At 36.7% G+C, this 17,771-nt stretch overlaps 1 protein-coding gene across 1 annotated transcript in view; it reads right to left on the reverse strand.

Annotated features, from left to right (window-relative positions):
• Positions 1-17,771, reverse strand: part of LOC113237283 (disintegrin and metalloproteinase domain-containing protein 23-like) — an 889,413-nt gene that overhangs the window by 278,362 nt on the left and 593,280 nt on the right. Inside the window, exon 7 of the mRNA XM_026473672.1 lies at positions 14,431-14,500. Within this exon, the coding sequence (XP_026329457.1) occupies positions 14,431-14,500 (70 nt within the window). The remainder of the gene's footprint in view (positions 1-14,430; positions 14,501-17,771) is intronic.

Consider the following 17,771-nt stretch of genomic DNA (forward strand, 5'->3'; position numbering starts at 1 on the left):
TTCCTTTGATGGCTGTACCAATATTTAAATATTGCTGTTAACTCATGTGGTGAATTAGTCTCACACTCTAGCTTGTGCCACAGAGTATTGTACGATACTAGGTCAAATGCCTTCGACAAGTCCAGGTAACAAGCATATACTGGTGTTTTACGGGAAGTATAGTACTGGACAGTCTGCTAGAGACACAAGATAGCGCTCTCTGTGGACAACTCGGGCCGAAAACCGAATTGAGAGTCATGCAAGTTGACTACTTTATCCAGGTGTTTGTCAAGCAGTCCATCCAATACCTTTGCTATCACAGTAGCCAAGGATATCGGCTTGTAGTTCGACAAGCCAGAAGCATCGCCAGTTTTATTCTTTATCACTGTTACAACCATTGTGTACATTAAATCATCAGGTAGATAACCATGACTCAAACAAAGGTTGAAAAACAACGCCAAAACCCTCAGTAAGTGCACACCAGCGTACCTCAGGTGCTCGATGCTGAGGCCGTCGTGACCTGGAGACTTTCCCCTCTCCATTTTGTTTATTATGGAATGCACTTCCTTGGGTGAGAATCTAATACTTAATACATCCGAACTAGACCCCGCAACGGGCACCCGCAGCACAGCCACGAGTGGCGAGCTTATCCTGAAATGGCGCTGAAACTCGTTCGCTATCTCAGCGGAATCGTGCACGCCAGCGACACTCACAGGAAGACTCGGTTTAGGATTTAATTTATTTGTGTTTTTCCAAAATTTACCGAAATTCTTACATGAGTGATAATTTGCAGTAATGTCTATTTTTATTTGTTCTGAATTTTTCTGACAGTATTTAAGTTTGCCTTTAAAAAGTTTCCTAGATTGATACATACGATTGTAAATATGTCCACTAATTGGTTTACCGTACAATAACCACATTTCATAACAAAGCCGAGGCTCCCTGTGCGCACCGCTGACGTACTTGTTCCAACCAGGTATATATATATGCTTGTTCATATGCCCTCCACCCTTACACTGCTTAAAACTACGTTCTGAAGCCTCTGTAAGTATACCTACAATATCATGATAAATAGTATCTATTAATAACTTATGGTTTTCAATGGAACAGAAATTGGAAGCACATTCAATCAATTCATTAGTAAAATAAATTCTTTTAGCTTTAAATTACAGTATTCGAGATAATTATTTATTTGTTTGTTTGTTTGATTATGATATATATAATTATTATAATTATTTCTAGATATGTTGCAGATGAAAGTTGCAGCTTTTCACTAGCTGAATAATGCTAAAGGGGTCTCGTGTGTTATCCGCTACCCACAAAGTATAGCGAAAAAGATATTGAATCCTTCATATCAAAGGAATCATCTGGCAAGTAGGCAGTCGTATCTATATCCCACAATAAGAAAAACCTTTGTAAATAAAATGCGTAGGATATTTTTGTATGTCGTCGTTGAAAGAGGTTGATACAACGGATTTGTCGCGAATGGAACCGAATACGAGGTTTATAATGTTTCTAATGTAGTGTTGGGATGTGACTTTCGAATAAATGGAAAGAACCGGTAAATCCGAAAGAATCGTGAAACAAAAACTTTCATAAGTTGTCACAGACACTATGACAAAAAAAAAGATATTTAAAACCCATAGAGACACAACACGCAGATAGAGAAATTCGTAGGATCTGCTGACTCGGTCTGTGACGCAGTTGGAATAGCGGTAGCTCTGGTTAGGCACACAGACACTAGTTGGAGTTTGTTTTTGTTCGGTCTTTGTACCAGTAATAACAAACTTGTGGAATATTTTCACAGAAACATAATTGAAAATCACGGTAACAGAAACCTGATCATCATCATTATCATATCTGCCGGAAGGCGTTCACTGCCGAACATAGGCCTCCCCCAAAGATTTCCAGACTAGCCGGTCGGACGCGACATGCATCCATCGATTACCAGCCGCAGTAGGGAGCAGTCCAACTGAACGCATTCCTGTTCGTGGTCTCCACAACATTTCTGCCCCTACGGCCGTCAGTTCTACGAGCCCACTGCCACTTCAACTTGCTAATCGTTTGACCTATATCAGTGACTTTCGTTCTTCTACGGGTCTCCTCATTTCTGATTCGATCACGTAGAGGTAAGTAACCACGTCTCAAGGCCATCGCTGGCAACACGCACTGCTCGAAGACTAGTGTCTTCAAGGACTGCGGTATTGCGGATGAGAAGACGTCTCGGAGCTTCCCGAAAGCAGCCAATTCATTACAATTTATAAAGCGACATTTATAAGAGTATCAACCTCTGGTAGCTGTAAGGGTACCTGATTAAGTGAAGAAAAATCCTTCATAGCCGCTCACGCGATGTGCTCCTCCTACCGCAAAATGGCGGCTATTTGGTTTCGCAAATTAGAAAAGCATTCAGTTTAAATACAAGTTTTTATAAATAAAAATTATTATTCTGCATTGCTAAATAAATACCCTCCGTACTACCAACAAAAACATCTCAAATAAAATGCAGTAATACACCGCAAATCCTGCACTTAAAAAGCACTAATGAAATGTTTGCTGTACTTGGATAAAATGATAATATTCCGTTTGAGTGGTTCTAACGTTTACCATGAAATTACTCCTTAAAGTATAGTTTATAAACATTTATATTCAGGGTAAACTTAAAAAAAACTACTTACGGTACGTTTTCAATAAATAAACACCGAAATCACCAGCCCAAACCATAACACACACGATTGTCGTGACGTATTTTTGAAGTTGTTTATGTTTTTTAAATGACAGACCCAGGCATTAAAAACTTAATGCTTTGCTAGAGTGGTTAGCGAAATAGCAATTAATATTAGTTCTTTTACCTGTTATAACTTCGATATCCGATAAATCGGTATAAAATCATCACCGGCACCTCTAGGTGTGGTATGCATCTACGGCTGCAAGTATCGCGTGAGCGGATAGATTTCTGACAGACGTAAAACGCCGTTAAAACCAAAGAATAAGAATCTGTAACAAATATATACAAAAGTTCGTAAGGTGTGCTGACTCTGTTTTGTAGCTCAGTGGGTAAAACAGTTAAATGAATGTTACAAAAAGTTAGATATTTTAGGTTGCTGTCTATCTATTCAAATAATAAGTGTGAACACAAATGTGTATATATAAAGAGCAACGTCTTACAAATGAGTAGTATCTTTTATCAATTTCAAGATTTCGAGTGAAATTTTCTTGCCTATGAAAAATTCAGACATGTTTTAATTTGAAAAAATATCTTCATTTTTCTTAAAGATTTTGCATTCCAATTTGAATTTGAATAGGTGAGCGTCAGAGAGCCAGAGGTTCGAGGGTAAACAATGAATGGTGAACCTCATTATTCAAATTCGGATTTCCCGCAAAAAGAACTAAATACGACCTTTTTGATGTTATTAGTGTTATTGATGTGGTATTAAAAAAACTGAAAGGAATCTTTCAAGTAGATGGGAGGAAGAGAGTTATTGGTTCAAGAGCTAAACGCTCAATTATGGTTCTTTTCATTTTCAGAGAAACCTGCGTCACACAGAATCTTTACAGATAGAAATAAAATATAAATCATTGATGATAGAGGTAGCTTTAATCTTATGATATCGAGTCATTACATCGTATCGTGTATAGCCGTGTGCACCATCTGTGCCGCGTCTCACAAATCCTTAGGAGAGCACGCAAAGGTTTAAGGTAAAGTAAAATATTCGAAATATTCTCTGGTCCAGAAATCACAGTAAAATTCGTGTTTTTAATAAAACGCTACATGATTTTTTTTTTAACTAATAATCGTCAATTTCGAATCATGTTTATATTTCTATGCGAGGACATCACTATCATGTCTCTGAAATCCTACAATATCGGTCAATAACATTGGGATCTGTTTTGTATTCTTGAAATACGAATCGGAGGTTGACTTTGAGAACGGTATTACTCAGTTTGTATCGAAGATGTATCTATTAAAAAATGGTGATGATATTTTTAATGCTTGTTTCACAATTTCCTTTTGTGTATTCATCATCTCCATCACCACACTGGCGGGTACCTCTAAGGAGAGTGTTTGGGTTCCCATTGCAGCACGCGATGCGCTGCAATGGGAACCCAAACACTCTATGTGATAGAAAAGGATTCAGTTTAAATACAAGTTTTTATAAATAAAAAATATTATTCTGCATTGCTAAATAAATGCCCTACGTACTACAACAAAAACATCTCAAATAAAATGCAGTAATACACCGCAAATCCTGCACTTAAAAAGCACTAATGAAATTTTTGGTGTACTTGGATAAATATGATAATATTCCGTTTGAGTGGTTCTAACGTTTACCATGAAATTACTTCTTAAAGTATAGTTTATAAACATTTATATTCAGGGTAAATTTAAAAAACGTTACTTACGGTGTGTTTTCAATAAATAAACACCGAAATCACCAGCCCAAACAATAACACACACGATTGTCGTGGCGTATTTTTGAAGTTGTTTATTTTTTTAAATGACAGACCCAGGCATTAAAAACTTTACGGTTTGCTAGAGTAGTTACCGAAATAGCAATTAGTATTAGTTCTTTTACGTGTTACAACTTCGATATCCGATAAATCGGTATAAAATCATCACCGGCACCCCTAGGTGAGGTATGCGTCTACGGCTGCATGAATCGCGTGAGCGGATACATAAAGATACAAGACTATTCCGAGCTAAACAAGGTTGTCTAGCTTGGTCTTGTTGACGCCGTAAATAATATTTGTATCGAAGATCGTGAAATACATTATCTACCCAAGCAGAGGAGATAAAAGCTGTATTCAAAAGCAAATTACTAATCTTTGTTGAAACACAGCTGTTTCAAGTTCCGCTTTGGTAAATAATTGGCCTTATGATGGGTAAAATCTTCGGAACATTCAAGATATCCGTGGCTCTAAAGCGTCCGGTAATGAAGACGCATTAATAAAGTGAAACAATGGCTCAGTCTTGCTCGAGACAAGAAGTTTAAGAAGACAAGCCAAGTCTTATTAATGGAACGGCACTCGAAGTACAACTATTGTCATGTTACGACGGTTCCGAAGGAGTAAAACACTACGAAATTAAAGGAGTGACAATATAAGAAGAAGGAAACAATACATTTTTAATAATAATTTCAGTACAGAGTTCTAAAAAAACCGACCTCAAAAGTACGTGGAATTTCATATAATTACCAAGTTTTACTGAAATCGGTTATCGGAAAGAGCGCAAACCCAGATTCATCCCCTAGTTCGCCACTTTACGGGACTTGACACAGGAGACAATAAAAATCGGTTCTCACTACTCAAAGTATATTGAGAGAGAAAAACGCTTTGAATTATAGAATAGCAAAATCAATCATTACAATAATTGCTCCTTATAATGAAATCTAGGCGCTATTTATAAAAATGAATCTTTACGCGTGAACAGCCACAGCTTCAAAATGAAATGGGACCATTATGGAGGTACCCTCTTTCCAACAAAAAAGAATCATGAAAATCGGTTCACAAATACCGGAGTTATCGCGTAACATACATACAAAAAAAAAATAAGTAGGTGAAGTTAGAAATAGGAGGAGACATGGTGTTGGAGGCCCCTGTTCTCGAGACTTAGAAATCATTGATATGGGCAGTCCCATATCTTCTATTTTATATATCAACAATATTTTGATTATAGTGCCCTATCAACCTCTTGGTTATACGGGAAGGGCACTATTACCTGTGCAAGAAAGCCTGCACAGGAACCTTATCCGCTCACGCGATACATGCAGCCGTAGACGCATACCACACCTAGAGGTGCCGGTGATAATTTTATACCGATTTATCGGATATCGAAGTTATAACAGGTAAAAGAACTAATACTAATTGCTATTTCGGTAACTACTCTAGCAAACCATAAAGTTTTTAATGCCTGGGTCTGTCATTTAAAAAAATAAACAACTTCAAAAATACGTCACGACAATCGTGTGTGTTATTGTTTGGGCTGGTGATTTCGGTGTTTATTTATTGAAAACATACCGTAAGTAGCGTTTTTTAAGTTTACCCGGAATATAAATGTTTATAAACTATACTTTAAAGAGTAATTTCTTGGTAAACGTTAGAACCACTCAAATGGAATATTATCATATTTACCCAAGTACACCAAAAATTTCATTAGTGCTTTTTAAGTGCAGGATTTGCGGTGTATTACTGCATTTTATTTGAGATGTTTTTGTTGTAGTACGGAGGGTATTTATTTAGCAATGCAGAATAATAATTTTTATTTATAAAAACTTGTATTCCAGTGTCTTGCCATCGGGCAATCCACCAACTCTAATATAGTTTTTAGGGGACTATTGGTGGTGTTCAGCACGCGCTGCATCATCGAGGTTACCAGTTTGGGCAGAAGAGTCTGTAATCTATCCACTCTCGCCTCGGTAAACAAATTTGAAGCAATGCAGAACCGGAGGGTTCGTTTCTCTCGTATTCGACAACGCATGTATTTTATTATGTAGTTACAAAAATTTATAGAAAACTGAATGTATTTAATAAATAATAAAAATTCTTTACTGTTATATGGTTAAAAGACAGAGATAAGATCGCCTTAAGGTTCGGTAAAATATGTACTTTTAGCCGCCAGTGGGAAGGAAGTCAAGAAAAAACCTTTTTATTGAACTACAGCACAGCTAAACGAAGGGACCTCTATTAAAAGCGAACCCCAATCCTCCGTTCGACAGTCCACCATTATTCCCACCACGCCCACGAAAGCAAATAAGGACCCATCTTTAAATTCTAAAAACGTCCACCAGTAAGCTCAGCGCCGTACTAAGAGAGAATTTAGCGCCTCAGAAAAAAGTACTGGTAAATTTTTGGGGCAATAATTTTCAAATGCTTGTAAACTAAAATTTTGTATTTTTTTTACTTTTATCAAAGCGTTGATGCTGCATTAAATACAGGAAATAGTACATTAATATTATGTTGAATACTTTAACTCATCCAGTTTAGATAGAAAACTCATAGAGTGTAAGGTCTCAGTCACCACTGATCTTCGAACTCATGGTCACGGGTAACTATAGGACATATGCCCCTGATGTTGGTCGGTTGAACCCAATAAGCGTCATTTTTTTAATCTTTAGTTAGTAGTGTTTTTTTGAAATTTATTCAACATCACAATGTTTTACTATCATGACTTTCACTAAGAAATATTCCTTCGATCCATCTCGATTCGAAGCAGTGCTTTCAAGGATACCGTGCCAGACGCTCTCCTAACCGAGCTACGGAACGAACCACCAGATCTTACGAATTTTTCTATGTGCTTGTTGCTGATCTTTGTTTGGTTGGTTTTTAACGACTTTTTTAAATAGTGTTTAATCCCTTTTCCCGTTTCCATCAAGGCAGGCAGAGACAGCTGCCTTCTACTAGCTACGGTATTGACACACCTTTAGCTCTCTCTTATTTTGAAACTCATGTCAGTCACCCTGAGGTCGCTCAGAAAAATTTGTTAGTACAAGGCCGTCCGTTTTACAGTAAGTAAAAAGTATTTTGTTTTTGTTTATTTTAGTAATTTGTTTTTGTCTGTGTTACCTGTGCTAACCGTTCACAATGACAGTGATTGTGAAAGACCAGTAAATCGTTAGCTAAAAAGTGCAGTGTCGAAATTTAGGTTCATTAATGTAACATTTTAGAGATCACTCTCGCTCAATCGCTATAGCGAACCGGTCAATTATCATAATTAGTTTTAAGGCAAACCGATGTAATACTTTCATAAATTATATCGTGTAAAAGGACGCTTATTGCATTTACAAAAACCTCTTCTCAATTTCTGTAATTTCTGCAATTAATAATATTTATGTTTGTAATAATATGCCAAATAATACATAACAATTACCTGGTCTGTAACTAGGGAATTCTTGGTAATGAGCAACGTAATTAACTTCGGGGCACTATCCAGAACACACAAACCAGCACTAATTTAGAAAAGTTTCGTTTCTCATTATCCAGCGCTCACAATTCTAAATGCTGGTTCACCACAGTTGTCAAATTGTATTAGGGTCTGCTTGTCTACATCCTACATACTACATCGTTCTCTTTCTTTATGATGTATTGCATACTTTTTATTTAACTTCAAAAAAGAGGTTCTTAGTTCATCTGTATTTTTTGTGTACATATCCACGATGTAGTAGCAACTTAGCAATGTGGATTGAGCGAATAAAAAAACTTTTTTTGTTGGAAAGGGAGTACCTTAGTAGTAGTTCCATTGAAATTTGTAGAAAATATTCCACCTCTAAGGGTGGCAATTTAGGGAATGAGTCCGGTTTATTAAATTTCAGCCACATTCCGTTAATAGATTTCAATAAAACGTACATGTAAACGTACACGTACATTACCAAAAGAAATTAAATTGTTACAAGGACATACTTTTAAACTAAAATTGACAAAAGGGCTTTTGACACATTGCTTCTATAGTAATAAAGAATACTTAGAATTTACAAATTCATTACATTAATTAGAAACTATAGAGACTAAAGAAACATTGAATCCCATTAATATTTGCACATCTGCTTGCAGGTTGAATACAATGTACCTAATTTTACTTAAGACCTTTGTAATTACTGTATTCTGGCAAATAAACGTATTGTATTCTATTCTATTCTATTCTATTCCATGTAATCCAATGAATATACAACATAGCGAAAATGGATAAGCAAACTTTTGAGATCAGTCTTTTTTTACAAGTAAGTTATTGTATTGTGTGTCATAAAGTCGCCTCCTGGAATTACCGCCCCCGGCGTCTGTGATCTGTTAACAAATACAACTCTGGCGAAATTCTTTAAATGCCACTGCGTTTTTACAAGTTAAACATTGATAAATAAAGCTTCCCGTTCGTTTTTATTAAAATTTAAGTCAGATTCTAAATGAATAAGATGAAACGACGCTATTTGACTCAGGGGATGTTTTTGAAGTCGTCTTTGGTATCGAGGTAAGTTAATAAATGGAGTAATTTTTCAAAACATTTATTTCAAAGGGCCTTTTCATTTTCATCACAGCACGTTTAGTTTTGTTACATTTTTATTAAATTTAACAGTTCTTTGTAAACAAAAATGCCGTAGTAATCTAATGGTATGAACGCTTCTCAAGTAGAGATTCGTGGGTTCGAATCCGGGCTTGAGTTTTAGGAACTTTAATTTGAAATTTTCAATGAGCTTTTCGATGATGTAAAATAATGTGACCTGCACATATCTGCGAAGCAAATAAACGATGTGTGTGATGTTCTCAATCCGCCCTCTCATTGTAGTGCCACTCAGAGCTTTAACCGCAAAGATCTGAAGGGCACTGCCACTGCTCACCTTCGCCCGTCACCTTTTGACATAAATTGACAAGTCCCATGTGCCTGGCAGAAAGTAGTAAGACTACAGTAATAATAATAGTAATAACGAAACACACTCATAGCCCCGCACTAGGGAAAGCCTTCCTGTGTGTCATATGAATAGACAACCAAAAGTTACATCCAAACTCATGAAAGAAATAAATATAGGCCATACAAATATTTCCCCTAGTCCGCGAATCGAACCCGAGACCTCTACGCAGCAATCCAGCATAGTGATCGTTCGGCCACGGGGGTAGGGAGGCTTTTCAATATCAAGATTATTTTAATAACACATTTAACACATATAAAACACGCAAGTGAGTGTATGCCTCAATCAGTGGCGTGGAGGGTGCAGAGGGGGCCATGGCCCGGGACGGCACAGTAATGGGGGCTGCGACGACCGCGGCCAAACCCTAACTAGTTACAATTTTTTTTACTTAAAATTAGAAATAAATTCCACTAATTTAAAAAATGATACCCTGAACGCAACAACGGTGAACATGCGAACATAAAAACATAATCGAGCTGAGTTTTCCCGAACGATCTACTTTTGTAATCTTGAAAATAGAGGCATTACGCCATTGGCCTCAACTACGGAAGGCTACAGAGTACGCTGCGTTAAAAATTAAAAAAAAAAACACTCTGTCCACCTTATTTACTTAGTACCTTCGTTTTGAAATAACAAACCATATTATCCTTAAGCTTTCCTTAAAACAACTCTATCAAGAGTCGTTACAATCTCAAAAGGCTTTAGTTGATTGCACATAACAGTGAAAGTGTTGAATTAAATATAGTAAACTTTGAAATATAGTAAAATTGAGGTTATACCATTGACTTACAAATAAATGGATGACGGGTCTAATACAAAAACCACGAAAAAAATGTCCCAAGTCAACCTATTTGAACGTAGTTAGTAGTATTTAAATGTCATCGCAGTACTGTCTAATTTTGCTTGCTTCGCTGTCTGTCGAACAAACGAAGACTAAAGCGTGAATGACGCTCTGTATACGATTTTAACGCCCTATAAGTTCGGACACTTTTTAGCGCGGACCCGACGTCCATATAATTGTATGTCAATGGGTTATACACTGATTAGTATACGGTGCGAAAACATGATTCCTTATACTTACCTCGAATTTTTACAAAAATATACTAATGATATTTGTAATATCAATTGAATAAATGTACAGTGTACGATATATTTTTCTAATGACTTTAATGTTGTTGGTAAAAAAAAAAATTCTGAAATAAAGCCAGGGTCCCTGTCGCTTGACTACGCTATGCTTCACATGATGAACAGTATTGATATGGGATTTTTTTTAATTCGAACTGACGTTGTATCGAACGAGGTAGTACAAAAAAGGCGTATTCTCGTGTAAAAAATGACGAAGTGACTAAAATAGCAAAAGGGAATGCTTGAATGATGATAGTAGAATAATGATATCAATTTATAGAGCGAGGAAAATGCGGGTAACGGTCGACTTCTGCGTACATGTCTCATTTCCGTAAAAAAGGTTTGGTTAATACTATCAGAGTGGACGAAAGAAATGTACCAATCCACAGGAGTACTACCACCTTACCTATTTGAAAGAAAGACAGAGAACTGTTTATTACACAAGCACAGACAGGTATATAAACAAAACAACAGAGGAACAATAATAATAACAATTAAAAATTAATCTTTTAGGCCCTCTGAGAAGCGAGAGTCTAAAATAAATAATGATATAATAATAGTAATAATTAAAAAAAAATTAAATTAAAACAATTGATAGTGCAGTACCTAATTCACCGACATGCGTGTCGCGACTGGTGCAATCGGGACTTGCTCAGTTTTAGCCACAAAAGGCTTTTTTTATAAACCGTTTCGTGGCGGTGGTTTTCAGCAAACCCGGGCGAGTGAGCCACTGACAACAATACAGATCTCAACAATAAATAAATAAATAGATAAGAAAACCGACATAATAGGTAGTGTACATACAACTACATACACATGTGAAATACTTATAATATGTAAATAACAGTATATTTCTGCCACGAAGCAGTAATGCGGGCGTGGGACTTGTCAATTTTATGTCTCAGGGTGACAGGCGCAGTGGCAGTGTCCCCTCAGATCATTGCGAAAAAAATTAGTACCTGTTATATTTCTGTAAACGCAATGAGTTTCAAACAAAGAACGTATTGTTGCTATTACAATATCAAATATGATGCTACTCCAATGCTCTCCTGCCTCCTGATTGGCCCAAATGTCTTGCAACCGGGCCATAAATCGTTATAAAAACAAACATTGATTAAAATGTAAACGGTGCTTGGCCACTTCTATTCTATCTTATTGGTTATTTGCTCGTAGAAAATGTATTGTATACAATCATCAAAATCTCGTATCCAATACTAAGGCTACTCGGCAAAAGCACTTTTGGCGTTTGATCACATGTGGTTTTATTAAATCAAGGATAAGACTTGTTACGTCGCAATAACCAAACTACCATTAATCCTAAAATGCACTCTTTTGGGCCGCAATAAGCCAGTTAAAACCCCTGCAACTAGATTCGTTCCTGTTATTTTTGTATGGCCCTGTAAACTTTATCTATAAATTCGGAGCTGGCGCCGTGCTCTATCATTGTCTGGCGGTAAAAAATAAAATGCAAACTTTTTAAAGAAGTAAGTAGTGGAAGAGAGCAGTGGACCGTTTTACAGAACATATATTAAGGTGGAAAGGTATTTTAAAAGATTCACAAGTTCTCTTTGCCATGTCACAAGTCACATTAAGTAACATTTAGCGTATTAAAAATACAAAATATCTTGAGTTGGAGCGAAATGAAGAAATAAATTTCTCACAGACGGCGCTACGGTAAACACGTCGTTAAAAAACCAAAACAAATATCAATCCAAAACAAGCACAGGAAAATTCGTAATATCCGCTGGTTCTTTCTGTGGCCTAGTTGGCATAGCGTCTGACACGGTTTGCTAGAAGATGTTGGTTCGAATTCAGCCGGATTTGAATATTTTTTTGTGAAAGAGTTGGTCTAGACAAGCACTGCCATCTTACCTATTTCTGCCGCCAAGTAATAATGTAAGCATTACTGTGTTTCGGTTTTGAAGGGTAAGGGTACTGGTGATATTACAGGCACGTGGGACTTGTCAACTTATGTCTCAGGGTGACGAGCACCGTGGCAGTGGCCTACAGATCGATGCAATTTAAAACTCTGAGTAGCACTATAATGTTATGGACAGGCATGTCGCTTATCACGTGGTAGTATCGTAAAAAACATATTGTTTTTTCCTTACTTGTTGGAGTTCAACGACCGTTTAAATTGTTTGCGCGAGACTAGAAATTACAGGATACTGTTTATATTTTCCGTAAAATTCATGCGGTACTTTTTTTCCAAACGCCTTCCCCACCGGGGTTAGACCGGATAGACGACGTCACTGTGGCAATTTATGACTGAAGTTTGCCGCTATAGATTTGATATCTTTTTAATTAGTTTTTTTATACAAATATTTAAAAAAGTAATTTGAACTACGGTAATTAGAAGGTTTTTTTAATGGTATTTTGTAATAAAACGAATAAGTATGGACCTGGTGATGAGCAACACGTCGATCCTTAATAGTTGCAGTGCCACTCAGAGCTTTTAATCATCCTGAGACATAAGCTGACAAATTTCATTTGCCTGTTGTAATTTCAACAGCACCCTTACCACTCACATTACTGCTTGACGGCAAAAATATGTAAGACCCGTGCATTCGGTTGTACAGCGTCTATACAACCGAAACGTGAAAGGTATTTTAGGGTTTTTATTCCATGTAAGAAAAGCCATTCTATGGAATAAAATTCATAAAGTTAAACCTCAAACGATTACGTTTGTTGGAAATATTCCTACGGTTTGAAATGTTCGTACGGTTTGGGAAATTCCGGTTCAGTCACAAATCACGCGGGCCATTCAAGCAAGAGTATTGTAAAGCCGTGTGCATACTTTTTACAGTTGGTCCGGTCCGCCGCATACTTGGAATTTCACAGCCTTTTCGTGTGTCCCTGCCATTTTGTTTTATTCTCTTTGCAGTTTCAATTTTAATCTACATTGAATTTCGCACGCTGTTGAATGGTTTTAAACATTGACTTACAATTATGTGGACGTCGGGTCCGCGCTAAAAAGTGTCCGAACTTATAGGGCGTTAAAATCGTATACAGAGCGTCATTCACGCTCTAGTCTTCGTTTGTTCGACTGACAGCGAAGCAAGCAAAATTAGACAGTACTGCGATGACATTACAATTCAAAATTCAACGTTTTAGCTTTTTCATATTCCTTGACATGTCACTACGTTTAAATAGGTTGACTTGGGACATTTTTTTCGTGGTTTTTGTATTAGACCCGTCGTCCATTTATTTGTAAGTCAATGGTTTTAAATGACAACTTTCCAGAAGAGAGGTTTCAATATTCTACTCACAAAATTGGTACATAATTTAGTTTTTTTTTTAAATCAAAGCAATCTTTAAGCAAGAACGTTCACAGAAACTATAACGTCCCAAACAAAATATTATTAGTAGCGACAGTGTTTTGTTTTAATGTTGAATTTTATCAAAGAGTATGAGTACCGCAGTACCGTGGACAGACTGGTGACGTTCTTGACATTTTTAACCGATTTCAAAAAACGGAGGAGGTTCTCAATTGGACTGTTTTTTTGTGGGTATGTTACTCGATTATTCCGGTATTGGTGAAACGAATTTGATAATTATTTTTTTGTTAGAAAGAAGGTTTCTCAGTTTTAGTCACATTTAAATTTGAAGAAAATATTCCACCCCTAAAAGTGGTAAACTAGGGGATGAATCCAGTTTCGCGCACTTTCCGTTAATCCATTTTTGTATAACAGCATACTTTTAAAGTCGCTTTTTTAAATTTCAATTTTAATGACGAGATTATTACACACTACAACTACAATAGTAGCGTTTAACCGTTTGATGGTTTGTAGGTTAAATTTGCTTACCTACGGAAACTGGTTTAACTTTTCTAGAATCCTTCACCGGTTTTTAAAAGGTAGTTAGTTAAATTTGATAATGCACTTGACTTTTAAAACGGTTTATACTTTATTACAAAATAACTGAGATAACTTACCTGTCTAACATCGCTCTCTACTCCGTTTGCAAGGTACTGCGTCTGTCTCAGGTTCGGCGCTAGCAGTTGACTGTGAACAAAGACAAAAACAATAATTAGTTTCATTTTTAACCGACTTCAAAATGTAGGTTTTTTTTTAGTACTCTGTACTGAGATTATATTCAATAATAACATGGCGGACATTCACACTAACCTGGCCATCTGTGTACCTGGCTACAAACTAGAAAACTCCTGCACTAAGAGCATCAGAGTAACCAAAAAGGTCAGTGTACGCTAGTCAGAACACCCAGGGCAGAACCAGAAACGTTCATTTCTTGAATAGGTTCTGGGATTAATTCCCATCCTGGAACCCCCTCATCAAGCGCCCATAGAACTCAGCGAGACATCGAAGTCTTAAATTTTAAGTAAGTGCAAATGTGTCAAATGCTTAAATAATTTTTTTTTAGATGTGATGAGACAATTGTTACTAACCAAAAATTAACTAATTACCATTGACTTACAAATAAATGGACGACGGGTCTAATACAAAAACCACAAAAAAAATGTCCCAAGTCAACCTATTCGAAATTTAAATTGTAATATCATCGCAGTATCGCGCTGTCAGTAGAACAAATGAAGACTAAAGCGGAGTGTCGCGCTCTGTATACGATTTTAGCGCCTTACAAGTGCGGACACTTTTTAGCGCGGACCCGACGTCCATATAATTGTAAGTCAATGCTAATTACGTTAAAATAAACGATAAATTAGTAACTTAGTTAATTAATCTGATAACTTTACTTACTATATATGTACTGGCACATGCCAAACATTTGAAATCACGTTGTTTGTATTAAAAAAATACTTAAAGAGTATCTGCTAAATCTTCAAAAATATCCATCGTAGCTGTTGACGTGCCGGGGACATGACCCGTGTCACGTGTGTTCTGTTGCCGGATCCGCTGAAAATCGGCGTCGTAGCACTTGAATGTGAGACGACAACAAACTGAGTAGGACACGGTTTCCTTGGCAGCACAGCACACACACGCTTTGTAATCTACATATTATATGTATTTAGTTTCAAATCCTTAGGTTATTATTACTAAGATTATTTTCTTGTGCTCGACTGAAGGTCGGATATTGTGAACCAGGTACGGGCCTAAGCCAAATATTCCTGTTCGGTCGGTATTGTGAGGGGATGTGAGTGAGTGGTGATTTTTTGTGGAGTTTGTTGAATCAGGTGTATTTAAGAAACGGTGGACTGTCGAGCATGTGTCTAGCACAATTGACTTTTGTACAAGTATGTAGGTTTTAGGATGCAGATCTATCATTTTTATGATATCAGTTGACGAATCAGGGACTATCTTAATGGTTTACGGTGGTATACGTTTTTACAATAAGATTCCGGAGCATATATTAAGTTTATCATTTCCTAAGTTTAAAAACTACGTGTTAGATAAAGATGTATGGAAAGACGACACGGCTCCAGAATCCACACAAATTTGATTCAAAGTATTCCATAGCATTTAAGTTTATTTGAAAAGAGCAATCCCTAGAGTTTCTTGCTCGTTCTTCTCAGGGAGGTCAGCGTAGTGAACGAGCAGTGGCTTAAATGTGACGTTTTCAAGTGTAAATTTATTTTACCTATGGAATAAATAATCTTTGACTTTGACTCTGTTTCTTGGTGCCACATCTATTTGATTTCGTCTGCTAAAGGTGTTTTTCAGTGTGTTTCTGTTTTAGGTTGTTTGTATTGGGAACGGCAATATCTATGAGGTAGGTGGTCTTTGTAGATTTAACAGTTAGTGTTATATCAGGTCAGTTGCTGAGGATAGTGCGGTCAGTGATGACGTCTTGTTTATTATTATTATTGTAAAATGCACGTGTACTGTGTTGATTATTCAAGGAATAAATGATTTCTATTCTTTTCTATTCTATTCAAAGAAAGAAAACAAAAACTCTTCAACACAAAACAGTTGTTAGAAAACAAAAAAATTTCAGCATAAATTTGTTTGTTTATTAGTCTCTATTAATATTTAAATCAGTCGAACACCGTCTATTATACAAGCGAACGAAGTTTCAAGATTACACAAAGTAATAATGAATTTTCAAAATAGCGTACCGCGAGTTGCTGACTTATTAATTCCACGGGATGTAAACGTATACTCAACTAAACAGTTTGATGGTATTCGTTTACTGCTTACCTTTATCAATTTAACCTACGGTGCACAGACATAGTCGCTGACCGAGTTCCAAAAGTCTAGACTCAAGATCTGCCACAGGGCGATGGAACGCAGCATTCTGGGCTTTAAATGTATTGACGGAGTACGCAATACAATGCTGCGATCGATGATTGGCATTGCTGATGTGATTGAGCTCAAATGGGATTGAGCGGGCTACGTTAGCCGGATGCAACCTGAGAGGTGGGCAAACGTTGTCACTCCTTGGGTGTCCGAGGATGGAAAGAGACGGCGTTGACGGCCGAGAAGGCGTTGGCGAGTTTAAGAGGAAGTTGTGGCAGATAGCCAAAGATAGGGAGCGATGGAGGATTTTGGAGGAGACCTTTTCCCAGCAGTGAGACATAATAGGTTAATAAAAAATAAACTTAAATTCTTTACACTAAAATAATTCAATACAAATTTTTCAATGACTTATCTAAGTGTGCGATGCATCGTCGACCACATCGTCACTTTCCATCAGGTGAGATAGAAGAAAAAGACTTCATTCGTTAGCTTAGGTTTTAAAGGTCCCTGTAGGGCCAGTTTCGGAAAAAAAGAATTCTAAATGAGTTCGGGTTTGGGTTTTCTGAGCAATGCAGGGAACTGCCTAGTTTAGATCAGGAATTGATTTATGGTGTATTATTACGCAGAATAGTCAAATCTCTAGTTAATTCTCTACTAAACTCTCCTTTTCCCTCTGAGTACTCCTATAAATTGGCACCAAAGCGCGAGTCGCATATTTTGCTCGTCTTTTTCCGTACCTTAAAAAATGTTAATAATTGTATTTGTGAACCAATTTTGATGATTTTTTGTTGGAAAGAAGGTACTTCAGTATTAGCCCCATTTAAATTTGAAGAAAACATTCCACCTCCAAGGGTGATAGATTAGGTGATGAATCTGGTTTTGGGCACTTTCCGGTAAACGATTTCAATAATACTAGGCAAATAGATGTAATTCGACGAACTTTTGAGGCCAGTTCTTTAGTACTTTGTACTAAGATTATCTGATATTTAATTTTACGGTAAACGCCATTATTGTTCATGAATGAGTTAAATTGTAGTTTCCTTTGTTAAATTTATAAATGAGAATAATATATTCGCGGATAATTATATTAGTATCATTGGTACAGGTATGTAGGTTTTAGGAT

The sequence above is a fragment of the Hyposmocoma kahamanoa genome, unplaced genomic scaffold, assembly GCF_003589595.1.
Source record: "Hyposmocoma kahamanoa isolate Upper Pololo Valley unplaced genomic scaffold, ASM358959v1 93, whole genome shotgun sequence".
Taxonomy (NCBI): Eukaryota; Metazoa; Arthropoda; class Insecta; order Lepidoptera; family Cosmopterigidae; genus Hyposmocoma; species Hyposmocoma kahamanoa.